Source organism: Amphiprion ocellaris, chromosome 1 (genome assembly GCF_022539595.1).
Source record: "Amphiprion ocellaris isolate individual 3 ecotype Okinawa chromosome 1, ASM2253959v1, whole genome shotgun sequence".
NCBI classification, from domain to species: Eukaryota; Metazoa; Chordata; class Actinopteri; family Pomacentridae; genus Amphiprion; species Amphiprion ocellaris.
Window position 1 is genome coordinate 18,214,169 of NC_072766.1, and position 13,736 is coordinate 18,227,904.

General features: G+C 38.5%; 1 protein-coding gene across 2 annotated transcripts in view; it reads left to right on the forward strand.

The window, feature by feature from the left end:
- LOC111565259 (MAM domain-containing glycosylphosphatidylinositol anchor protein 1) overlaps positions 1-10,660 on the forward strand; it is a 186,678-nt gene extending 176,018 nt beyond the window's left edge. The window contains exons 17-18 of one of the 2 annotated variants that reach the window (XM_023265327.3): positions 1,849-1,966; positions 7,219-10,660. In XM_023265327.3, the coding sequence (XP_023121095.1) occupies positions 1,849-1,966; positions 7,219-7,304 (204 nt within the window). In that variant the 3' untranslated portion in view covers positions 7,305-10,660. The remainder of the gene's footprint in view (positions 1-1,848; positions 1,967-7,218) is intronic. The other variant, XM_023265462.3, reaches the window with a different exon arrangement.
- Positions 10,661-13,736: the final 3,076 nt, after the last annotated feature.

Consider the following 13,736-nt stretch of genomic DNA (forward strand, 5'->3'; position numbering starts at 1 on the left):
CTTGAAAATTTTGTGTGCCTTTGTCCACACATCTTTTGAATGTAAAATAATTGGGTTTTTGTTATCAGTATGCTTTTGGGACAGTACTTGTAAAGGCATGAACGGGAAACAAATTTCCTCTTCCACAGCTATCCAGGGTACCTGAGACTCATTCTTATGCCAGTGTTTGGCTTGTTTGGTCATTTCAAAAGCCAAATAATATAACCTTAAGTTGGGAAGACCTAGCCCACCCTTTTCTTTATGAGCACAGAGTTTATTCATTTTGACCCGTGGTTTTTTCCCACTCCACAAGAAATGTTTTATAATATCATCAAATTGTCTGAATATACTACATGATACTGTGAGCGGTAGCATCATAGTGAAATAATTAAATTGTGGGATACTGCAGTTTTTAAGTTCGACCCCCATTAACTGAATCAAAGTTTGATCAAACTAGATTAGGGACATTTACAGAATTCTCAATTTCTCCCGACCTTCTCTATTCACCTTTAACTTGGGTTCATGGGATTACACTGCAGGGGTGAATTTGAAAAATGACTTCACATGCAAGCAGTCACACTGGTCCTTGTCTGTGGCAATGAATAGGTTATTGGTATCTGCCCCATGAATTTCAGTTTGATACCTCAACTTGACATTGCTGTTAGGTGCTAACAGATTAAAACACAGGTAATGGAATACCTCAGCAACAAGATATGGTTACCGTGGTGTTCTCCACCTTTCATTTACTGAGAGCACGTACGGTGTGAGATCAGGCTTTTCTCTTTGGTGGGTCAAAACCAGGTTAATTGAACCCACTCTTGCTGTGGCTTGATATATTTACACACAAATGGATGGCAAGCCTGCTATGTTAATACTCTCTGACCGCAGCATGTTGGCGTTAACAGATGGAGTTTTTAAAGTGCGGCCAGTCATGCATATTTGCCACCCCTCCATGCGCTGCACCTGCTCGCTCTCTTGTTAACCTGTAGGTCCACAGACATGGTATATAAGCCGACAGTTTTATCCATCAACATGGCATTCATATGCACAATAACACCTGCTTTTCTCTCTTTTCTTTTGGAATAACTGCAGGGTTAAGTGCCTTGCTCAAGGGTTAGTTGACAGATGGAGTAGAAAATATTGCCTCATGTATGAGCCTATGATCGAATTTGTACACGGAGCAGATTTCTGTAGAAACCACTTAGCAGATCAAATAAGGCATTATTACTGTAGAATTGAAAACCCCTCAGACATGATTACACAGCGAGCACTTTCTCTATCATATTTAAAACGGAACATTATGAAACCAGCATCTGCAGTAAAAGCCAATAACAACTACAGTCACGAGAGTTGCTTTTGCTGTTATTCTGGGGTAACAAAGTTTCCTTGTTTATTTATTTTTTTTCCCCTCTTCAGATGCCAGAAAGAATATGCTTGGTTTTTGATTAGCTGGGTGCAATGGGCTTTTGGTGCCTTGGTACCCCACAGTAATTAGGCTGTCAGTCAAAACCAGATGGCTGGTGGCTAAAATGGGGAAGTTTTCAGATGAGTCTCCTGTTTAGTTTTGTTGTTGTGGGTCCACAAATGATTACGGGATAAAAATGTAACTTCTAAACACTTGTACAGTGGATGTTTCAGGAGTGCCATTTAAATAATTCATTTGACATTTGATTTTATTCGTTTATTATTACGCTACCTCTTACTTAGATATAAAACAGAGTTGGAAAACAGAATTTGTATTATTAGTACATGGAGAATTTTATTCAGACAAATATCTGCATTTAATTCAAATTTGTTTTACCAAGACTCTGTCTTTGTTTCTGACACACCAGCTATATATCTGTCTGTTTATGTTTCTTTTCGGAACAGATTGTGTTTGAAGGAATTCGAGGCCCGAGTTATGAGGGGGATATCGCCATTGACGATGTGTCCATCACCATAGGAAAGTGCAAACAAGAGAACACTGTAGCCAACGCAGGTAAGACAGGTAAGATAGAATGTGACATTTTTGTGTGTGTGGAGAGGAACATTACCAACCAAATAAACACAAAGAAGCATCTGCTGTTTTGTACATCTCATCTCTGTTTGTGCAGGCTCATTCAGAGAAACTGAAATGAGGCAGGCAGTATGATTCTCGAAGGTCTTTAAAGTGTTGGTAGCATTTTGTTTTCAGCAGACATGCCAATAAAGCACTTTGTTACGAAGATGAAGCAGAACTGATTTCAAGTGAGTCGAGATGAATTGATTTTGGTTGAAAATAAATTAATTGGGGTGCAGCAGAGAAGTGAATTGCTGGGGAGAACATATTTTCAAAGGAACAAGACAATGCAAACTAAACGTCTTCTTTAGTGCTTGGAAGGTGTGGGAATATAGCATAGAGAGAAAATATTGTCTTTGTGGGGGCTGCTCACAGGCAAGTGGACACCACAGGGCACCGGCATGGAGGCAAGCTGGAAGCCTCATCATCATTTGTGGTCCTTCTCTCTGTTTTATTAACTTCACTTTCCCCGCTATCTGTCTGTCCTCTAACTTTCCACAGCACACTCCTGCTGCCTCCTCCACACCCACCTTCATTATATCCTCTCTCTTTTCCTGTTACCCTCAATTCTCCATCTACCCTTTATTATCTGTACACCTCTGCACACCGCTCTTCATCTTTAAAAGCTTCTGTTATTTACCCTTTAGAGAGAAAGAGAAAGATGACGGAGAGAAAGCGTGCAACAAAAAGGATTTAGAGGAAAAGAGCATGAGTGCAGGGAAATAAGCGACACAAAGACAAAAAAGAAAAAACGGTCCTGGAACCAACAGGGAAATAATTTCTTTACTTGCCACATTCCATAAACTCACCAATTTCTATATTACACTAATGCAGACATGCTAAATCAAACTGTATATATATATATATATATATATATATATATATATATATATACATATACATATATATATATATATATATATATATATATATATATACACATATGCCGTGACTTACAAGTACTGTTTGTGAAGAGCCACTTTGTCTTGAGGGAGAATCAGACAGAAAAAAAAAAGTCAGTTTCGATGAAGGACTGCATGTCCATGTAAGAGTGTGGAGGGACTCCACTAGCCTACAGTGTGGGGATGTTGAGAGGAGACAGAGAAAAGGTCAAAGACAGAGTGACCAAAATTATCTCTGTGTATGTGTGTGCATGTGGCTGTGCATATATGTGTGTGTGTGTGTGTGTGTGTGTGAGAGAGAAAGAAATACAAACAGAGCGAAAAATATAGAGAAAGAAGCGGGTCCAAAACCCAAAAGGAGAAAGAGAATGCGAGGCAAAAAGCTGCCAGCTGTTTAGCTATAGTAAAAGTCACCCTCTGCCAGCCAAGTCATGCATCCAAACCCAGATGCGCACGTGCACACAGACATCATCAAATTCTCATAATAGCTTTCACTGCATTCTCACAGGGGGCTGCACAGTGGTGTAGTGGTTAGCACTTTCGCCTTGCAGCTAGAAGATCCCTGGTTTGCGTCCCAGCTTTCCCGGGATCTTTCTGCATGGAGTTTGCATGTTCTCCCTGTGCATGCGTGGGTTTTCTCCGGGTACTCCGGCTTCCTCCCACAGTCCAAAAATATGCTGAGGTTAATTGATCATTCTAAATTGCCCGTAGGTGTGAATGTGAGAGTGATTGTTTGTCTTTGTATGTGGCCCTGTGACAGACTGGCGACCTGTCTAGGGTGTCCCCTGCCTTCGCCCGAGTCAGCTGGGATAGACTCCAGCCCCCCCCGCGACCCTAATGAGGATTAAGCGGTGTATAGATAATGGATGGATGGATGCATTCTCACAGTCTGCATACGTGCACAACAATAGCTTGTTGGCACTGTTATCATACAGCACACCGCTATCGCTGTTAGGTGAAATGAGGACAATATGAATGCGTGTAGCTGAGTCAAACATGTGGGTAGTGCACACGACTGGTCTTTTAACAGTCAGTTTGACTTTGAGATGTTCTCGGCTGCATATTGTTTTACTGTAAGATAATGCTTTATTTCAAATATGTGTAATGGAAGAAATGTGCAGTGTTTGTGTCTTAAATTCAAAAACTAAAATGCCGTTTAACGGGAAAGGAGAGGGAAAACTCCTATACAGCAAGAGAGAACATCGAACATGCAATAAGATGGTGTGTGCACAAAACATTAGTAGAGCAATCTAGGTTTTATGCAGCAACATGTGGTGAGAATCTACATGGTCTTGTTAAGTTTTGCTAGGATATACTACAAAGAAAAATATTAGAACCACGGAAACAACACAAAACAGCTAAAAAACATAAACTCTGCTGAATTATTAACAACCTCCCTTTACCTTCTCAAACCCCCCAGTGTGAGACGCCGTGTATGAGTGTGCTTGTGAGCGTGCACTGGGATGTGTGGTGCGATCTCACACATATGCAAGTACGCTGGCGGATGAAGTGAATAATGGATGAAGGTGTAAACAGGAAGAGGAAAGCTCTTGAGCTCTCAGAGCGCGTGCCTGTGTGTCCTGCAGGTTTCGTGCAGTCAGAGACATAGAGTGCAGACAGATGGGTAATTATCAGGCAGGCGACTGAAGAGTCTTTGCCACTGTAAGAAACACAATGCATCTGTCTTGAGTACAGCTTTTACCTCCATGGAATTGGGGAGCTAAAATGAGGATTAGGGAAAGATTAAGCTCAGCTATATTTGCCAGGTTTGGTGAATTTAGAAGCAATGTGACTTGGAGGGAAATGCAAACTCATTCATAATATTCTGCTAATTATGTGTAATGTAAGATGCATGCATTTTGCACCTTACAGTGTCACTCAGCTGATGCATCACACCTGTGCCTCTTTTTTTACACACAAAATGCATATGAGGTCGGGTTACAAAACAATAGGACTAATGCTGACTCAACTTCCACAAGCCAGTAGCCACACCTCTTAAACACTCACTGACATGTTTACATCTGCATTCGTCTGCAAGTGCTTTCGCTGGATACTTACTGTAAACAGTATGTAACCACTTAAAAGCATGCACGGATGCACTCAAGTTCACGACTAACAACTCCAGTAGAAGCCTTTACTCCAAGTTAACTATGTGCACACACAGGGGACTGTTATCCTAAATGAAAGGTGATTGCTTCTGACATGTTTGGTGCAGCCCCGCCTGCACAAAATCACAGAGCTCCACCTGGCTCAGATGTGAGTGTTTGCAGGGGAAGAGAAGAGGTGGTGGAAAGCGAGTTTCTCTTGCAGTTTTACTTTTAACTATATTCTCTCTTCTTTCATCCTGACCCCTTGCATCATGTTCAGAGGACCTAACATACAGAAAGAAAATAAAGTATGCAGTGACTCAATCTATGATGGATGATGGCAGCAGTTTGGAAGAATGAAGACTTTTGACTGATGCAATTTTATCTGAGACTGATTATTTGTTGGTTCAATCACGCAAAGCAGCAGAAGAAGGTGTAGAAGCTCAGGTATATGTGAATGCAATAAATATCCATAGCAGTCCCTTATCTGTTATCTGTATCACCACACATTCGCTAAAATAAACTTATGAGCTGCTCCTGCAAAAGCTCTTGTATGGAGGGAGAGAGAAAAGATGAGTTTTTGTGAGAGAGAGATGGATGGGTTAAAAAAACAGATAGACAGAAACAGACAGGGAAATGCTAAACTCCATGTTCCATTTCAATTTGTTGCCTGCATACTGTACTATAGGAATGTGTGCATGGGAGTGTACTCATGGAAGTGTGTGTGTGTGTGTGTGTGTGTGTGCTGCATACAGATCTACACTTTATTATAAATATTGATTTTCTGCCTAGAGGATGGACCTTTGATATGAAATCATATTGATCTTTTTAATACAATACCTACTTTTTTATTTATGAAACAGTGTTTGAGCAGCTTGCATTTGTAATTTCTGTACGAGAGTGTATTGCATGTTAAAGAAGTGTGTTTTTGTGCACCACACCCATGCGAGACCGTGTGAGATTTTAATATAAAAGAAGAAAAAACAAACAGGAAGCTTTAGAAGATCTCATGTGCGCGGCTGACAGTTGTTTTCATCTGCAAACAGGATCTGAACAATTAAATTATATCGCATAAGAGATGTGTGTAGTGTATCCTCTAACAGTGCGTAAACAATCACAACCTGTGGGGGGAAAAAATGTAGGAAAACAATCCATCACGTATCGATGATGACATCAATCGTAACTGCTTTTTTCTCATTAAAATGTCAAAGGTGGCATGACAATGTGTGGGATCTCGATGGTGAATCTTTCTGTTTCTCTTGTTTACTCAGCCGCCCCCTCATCCAGAGCACTCTCTGTCTCCTCATCCTTCCTTTTCCACTCAAACTGTTCCTCCCTGTCAGTCTTCTCTTTTCTCCATGTAAAATCATAAAAGACAGACCCTCTTTCTACATTCCACCCTTCCCTTCTTTCCACATGACTAACACAGTTTGATGTTGTTTAAATGATGCTTCTTGTTAAGAGATTCTCTCTCACACTAGGACTTTTTTCACTGGTCATACACTCAGCCGCAGGCCTACAGTTTTAGGCCAAAAAGATAAATATATACAGTACTTATACAGTTATTTACTTTTACTGTGGTTAAAATCATGGCTGAACTCCTTGTAAAATGATTATGGGGAAATCTTTCATTTACACCGTTACTACGATGATTGAGATGTGCAGTATTAGATGTTCTTTTAAGACCATTGGAATTATCAGTAATAAATTGCTAATTATATCAATTGATCACACTTTTCACGTTTTTGAATTATAATTTGAAATGAATGAATTGCAGTTCAGCATCACTACATCACTTACTCTGAGCGGTTTATTCATCCCTGAACAGCCTCTGAACCTTGACATTTCAACAGTACATGGTGAAATTTTAAATCAATCTTTGTGATCGATGAAGAAATATTTTATTTCCCGTAGGTTTACAAAAATAAATTATGAGTAAAATGAATTAATCGCCATGGCTAGACTTTAAAAAAGTGCTCATGATTTTCTCAGCATGACTCTAATTGTGAAACAGTACTACAAAGACACATGTAGTGACGAGTGCGTCATCTACACATGCTTTAAGCACAGATCAAGGATGAGTGTCTGTGGGAAGCAGTGAATCCTACTATTTAATAAAAAGCAGCAGCTGGTTAAAAAGTGTCTGTGAGTATGTAGTTTCCATGTGTGAAATAATCTGACTATATCGATATTTATGTCTTTGTTTCCATAGTTCTGATCGGGGGATCACACTCACTCCAGCTGGCAAACTGGTTGACCTTTGGCCTCTGCTGCTTCCTGTCACTACTCTACAGATGATGAGCGCTTCCCACAGCGCCACCACCTGTCTGTGCTGACAGACACAACCCTGGCTCGCACTCTTTTACTTCTCTCTCTCCCTTTCTCCTTGTCCTTTCCTCTGTCTACCTGTCTCCTTACTATCTGTCCTCCCCACTTGTCTTTCTATTCCCTCTTGCATCAATTCCATCCTTCTTGCTTAGATAAGGAAGCAACACAAAGTCTTTGTCTAGTTTCTTGTCCTCTGCTTTCTTTGAATAGTTCCCACAACCAGACACTCAGTATAACCAACTGATGCTCATACTGTATTTAAGGTTGGCATATTTGATGATCTTTGACCATCGAACTTGACATTCTTTTCTTTGTCACTCGATAAGATTCACTTTATCCATGCCAGCGTGTCACGTTGTCGCCCTTTTCCTCGTCTTCATCAACCTTCTTCGTCCATACGTGCACCCTTCGTGTATCTCCACCCCCTTGAACCGCTGTCCTTGATGGCCCCTCCACCCTATTCCCGAGACACACCAAAGTGTCGGACACTCTACCAAAGATGACGAAGGACCTGAGGGAATAAAATGAGGGAACAGGGATTCCAAGAAGAAAGTGAAAGCGAGAGAGAAAGCGGTTTCAAAACCTTTTTCACAAAGACTGTCTCCCTTCCATCCTAGATGTTGGGATCACGGGAGCTCCTGAGCGACAAAGACAGATGGGGAAAAAAAACTGATTAATGAATGATTGAATAAACAAGTGAATAGTTGAGGAAAGGACAAACCAGAAACAGAGGATAAAAGAAGGGTGCCCCTGGTTGCCTCTCTGCTTGCCACAAGAGACAAACCTCAGTGCGGATTATACGTGTACATTTATCTATATATATATTAAATATAACAAAGTTTAAACTAAAACACAACTAGGACAGTGGAGGACTTTACAAAGTGAAATTAAAGAAGCACAACGTTTATACAACCTCTGCTGTTCCTTTGGGTTTTATTCTACTTATTATGTGATGTTGCAATTTGTCAGACCAATTCAATGTTTTTGATATTTTGCTTTTTTTTTGTGTTTTGTTTTATTATGGCATCATAAGGGTCAAAGGCAATGGGGTAATAAAATATATTCATATTTATGAGAGCTAGAGAGGATGATTTGAGCCTGATTTGAGCATGTTGGAGGGAAAGATGACCCAAGCCATCGGGATAGAAACCTCAGCTTTTCTTCACACATATAGCACTGAACGCGCACACACATACACGCAGGAATATACAGAAACACAGTTTTCCTTACAGGCATCACAATCAGCCTCTCAGCTCCCCCTCTGTCTGAACAGCGCAGAGGAAACACCAAGTATGGTAGCAGCGACTTTCACATTTCTGCTTACATTGTCATTAACTTCCTGTCACTGGACATATGACTCAGATGGCTGGATCGATCGACCACAAGAGAATAGCCGGACATGTGAAGTAAAGATACGGGAAGCAGAAAATAGTATGGAATAAGTTCTAGCACTTCTTTCTCCACAGGTTGTTGAATACCATTTATGGATCTCTCATTCAGCACTGAGTAAAAGATGGAGGAGATTGTCAGTGTCTGCCAGGAGTGCAGTGAGGATTGCATATCAGATTCTTTGTCGGTGTTTAATTGCTGTTGAATGTCTACTGTAAAAAAGTTTTCATAATCTCATTGATTGTTAAAGTTAAGCAATACTCATATCTACAGATTCACAACTTTTTGACTGCATTTACAAAAGAAGTTCAGAGTGCAGAAATACCACCTTGTTCAAAGCACATCATACAAGTTACTTCATTCATCTCGTATTTTGTCTATGTCATGTCACGTTAAGTTGATCATTTCACTTGTTTTTATTTACTTTTTGGTTTGCTTGCTTTCTGTATTGTGGTTGGTTAAAAATGTATTATTGATTTTTCAATCATAAATAGTACATAACATGCAGAAATGATGTGCCTATTTGACTTGCCCAGTCTGGTGTGGGTGGCACTTTCCGTGCTTGCACAGGTTGTTTGTGGAACATCACAATGTGTAACTGCTGCAAAGTTGTGTAAAGCATGTTAGGCAAATCTGTGAAATGTCGCAGACAGCAGTGTATGATATGAACATAGAAACCTTTTGAAATTTGCTGCAAGAAAAGCATCAATATTTTAAAATTGCTCTCTTTTCTTAGCTTTATCGTCAAACATTTACTTTGATCTGATTTTTGCACCTGATGGGAGGTTGTACTTGAATGATAAAAAGATATTTTAGGTGAATTTGACATACTTTCTTGTAAAAGCCATTTGTTCACTCTGCAAGAGGCCTAAAATGTTTTCAACTTTTGATAATGTCTGCAAAAACACAACATTGCAGGAAAGTGTTTGACTTTAGATATTCATTTGCAATGCCTCCAATTTCCCCACCTTATATGACTAATGGGAATTGGTTACATGTGGCATTTATATCAGCTTAAGTCGTACAGTATCATAAGCATTATCCAGCAGAATAGCAGTACACCATAGGTCAGTCCTTTAACCATGCAGTAGTAAATACATTTTAGACATATTATTAAGCATTGATGTGCATGGCATTTCATCATGCTGTCAGATCCTTCCTCACATTGCCTCATATTTCAGTGGCAATAATAACAGGTGAAACACTATCATTGTTATCATTGCATTTGGACATGTGACAACTGCAAATTAATGATGCTTTGTCTGTAACCTTTGTCATATTTCTCACAATGACACACACACACACTTCTCTTTTTGATTTAGCTGTGTGTGACAACTTATAGCTCAAGTTTAAAGGGGAAGATGTTGTATTAATGCTCCCACATGACAATAGATTATTAAAACATGGCGTACACATGTGCAAAATACAATTAATCCAACCCATTGCTTGCAAAGTGGTTCTATTACTATGTCATGCTGGCTTATTAAACAGCAATTTGTCACTTTTTATTAAAATATGCGGCAATAGAACGGTGTTGGAAAGTAACACAAACTGTATTCATCTACTCTCGTATGATAGAACAGCATTTTATTATTATTGTTTTGTAAGTCAAACATACACAATACCATAACACAATAATTCTTCCGAAAGTGGCACACAGCAATCAGCTTTGAGAAATAATAAGCAGGACCTGATTCCCGTTTACTTGACCATTTAAATGGGAAACGTGTTCAGCAGAATGTAAATGAAGCAACTGTCTTTTTGTTTTTGTTTTGTTGTGATATATACCATTTAACTAATGGTTTAGTAATTGCAATTTTACAATCTTTAACATGTACTCAAACCTGTAGCAGCACATTTTGTTCCTGTTAGATCAAGTCCAGATACAAAGAGAGGTTTGCATATATCTTCCATAATAAAATCACATGTTGAAAGTATCACTTCTAATTCAAGTGATATTCATTATTTCAGTGCGATATATAGGAATCCTGTGATTCATTCATTGCAAAATGAGATCTGTCAATTAAACTTTTTTTTAAAAGAGAGAATTTAGTGCCAGACAGAATTTAGTGAATCTGAGTGATATTTTCTGAGAATATTAAAAGTCTCTCTAGATGTATTTGACAGTGAAAACAGCGTAAATACATCCAAAACCCTCCATAAAATAGTTAATCTTACTATTTGACTCTTACATTTTTTTTTGTATATTGAGGTCTCTCTGATTGATTGTCCAAATGTGAAAGCACCTTACAGTACACTGGGTGAACTGAGGGCACCTCCATAATTAGCTGAGGTCATTTCAAATTCATTTCCAAATTATTCAAATAAAGGCAAACCAAAGACATCACAACTTAATATATATTTGTCCCAACATGTACTTCAGTTGCAGCCCTCCAACATAGTCAGTGAAGCACCGATGCTCACTGTAATCTTCCCAAAATTGCAGGAATCTAGGAGTTTGTTTGTGTCCATGGAATGGTCATTTCCACTTTCTGTTCGCAGCATGTTCGCTCATCTCTTAACCACTGCAGAGCTGCACATGTACACACACTGACAGACACAAACACACACTTACACGTAGATTCCTGCCACCGTGCAGACAAATAATAACAACTGGAACAACAAACTGACTGTTAATCTTCCACCTACAGTAAGCTGTCCTTACTGTCTTGAAATGGTTTAAATGGAAGTTCAACAGACGGTATGGAGGGGAAGTATTCAGCCTTTTGTCTTGACCTTAACTGCAAACTGCCAGCACACTGAGTGACTGGGTGGTAGCAGTATTCCTCCTGGCACAGGAAAATATAAAGAGGTATATGCTCAAAAGTTACTCTGTTTTTTGTGGGAAACGAGTTAAAGTGAAATAATCACCACCTACATGCTGGTAACACTTGGTTGATTCTTCCATATCATGTTACTTAAAACATTATTTGGGTGTTACAGTCTTGGTTTACAAACCAGAATGAACATTTCCACTAAATACTGTGACCCTTGCCTGATTTCCCAAAAGAAAGATCAAGACTGTGTTAATTTGTTTTACAAACCATTGTTTCAATTTAGTGTTAAATTAAGTATGCTTTCCCCAAGTACAGTTCAACAAATACAAATTGATCAGCATTTGGTTGACACACACACACACACACACACACTCCTAAGTCCACAGGTAACTGTTTCTGTGTCCCAGTGGACTTTTTGACATTCGACCAACACATAACAGTGTCTCTGTGCAGTGTTCTATGGCAGCAAAACAAGCAGCTTCAAAGTGATAAGCCTTAAAATCTTATAGATCACTTTTTTATAACACCGGATTGTTGTAACCCACTGTGACAAGTGTTGTTTTTTGCATTAAGTAAGTTTTGGGAAACAGTGCACTGGTCACAGTGGTAGTACACATACTGACTGTCAGGTTTTACAGCATACTGCAGTCAATGTATTGATCCATTTTGGGACAAAAGATGTGAAATGCACCTTTAATGAGGAGAAGAAAGGAGAAGGGTAGCAAACAGTGCTGCGTGTTGTATATCTCTGTCATGTACTTAAGTATTTTAGAGGAAGAATATATTTGAAATATGACTCTGAAAGGTACAAATAAACATTAATGAAACAAGTAGGTGTATTTATTATCATTTGTTGCTGCTGTGGCTCCTGTATGAAAAGGGAATGTACAGTACTTTCAAGAATTAGTAAGGAGAGAGTTAGATGAGAAGACTGATACCATCTCATGTACCAAATAAACAGATTAATGAACTAATCAATTGTCAGAAAAAAAAAAAAAAATATATATATATATATATATATATGTATATATATATATATATATATATATATATATATATATATATATATATATATATATATATATATATATATATATATATATATATTCTACTAATAGACAGCAAAGAATATAATTATCTTCCCATTAACTGATAATGAAAGTAATTGTTAGTTACAGCTCTCTATGCTAATTTTAAACCAGCAGCCAGTTTTCTCAAATCAGTGCAAAAGTGTAAACTTGCTGGTAAGATTTCACTATGTTCTGACGAGAAAGAAAGTCGTATCAATTTCCACATCTACCTCTTAGCACAAATACTGTAATTGCAGCTTGTATAGTCACCTTTTGTCAACATGCAGAGTTATCTTTAAACCTGGGATTCTATTTGCATGTCTAACCTGGAGTACAGTTCAATTGTGTTTTCAAGCTTTGGCTTTGAAATAGTGCTCAAGGTTTTTTTGTTTTTTGTTTTTTTTTTTTCTGTCCAGAAAACTAACCTCAATTTATGTTCAATTACATTTACGGACATTAGATCTCCATAGATCATATGTGACTTACTGCCCTATAAAGTGTTTTGAGTGTGATCTCACACTCAGGCAGACTGGAGTCACCGTGGTTTTTTTTTGGTCTTTTTTATTCCCAGAAAATAAATCACAACAGCAGGGGGTTAATTACAGAAGTGTTACAGGTGCCTAAAGATACTAATTACTACACTCACTTTATTGCTCCTTACGTGTGATTAAGAGACCAATATGTTTGCACTACTTAGCAAATACGCACGAAAAACATAAATAGTTTTGTACACAGAACAAATAAATTAAACTGTATGTGCCAAACCCCCTCTGGAGACACTGATCTGCTTTTAATAACTTCAGTGAATGTTGTTGTTAATTACATTTTTGAATGAATCATTCTTTATTCTTTTCATTTTCATGTGTTTTGTCTCGATTTGACCGTCATGTGGATGTGATAGATGGCACAAATGGTGGGCACAACATATGCAGTAATTAATGAAAATTCTTTGCAAGTACTAAATTGCTCAGCAAAATGTCAGCACTTGCTCACTAATGACTTCACTGCCAATGCTGCCAGGTTATATGCATGCCTAATTTGTGAAATGTGTGTAAAACTACAATGAAGTGACACAAATGGTTTTCTCCCATCTTTCAGCACCTCAGCCTAGGATGTCGTCGTAAACTCATACTGTCACAACAAATACAGTAATCAGAACTCGTTCA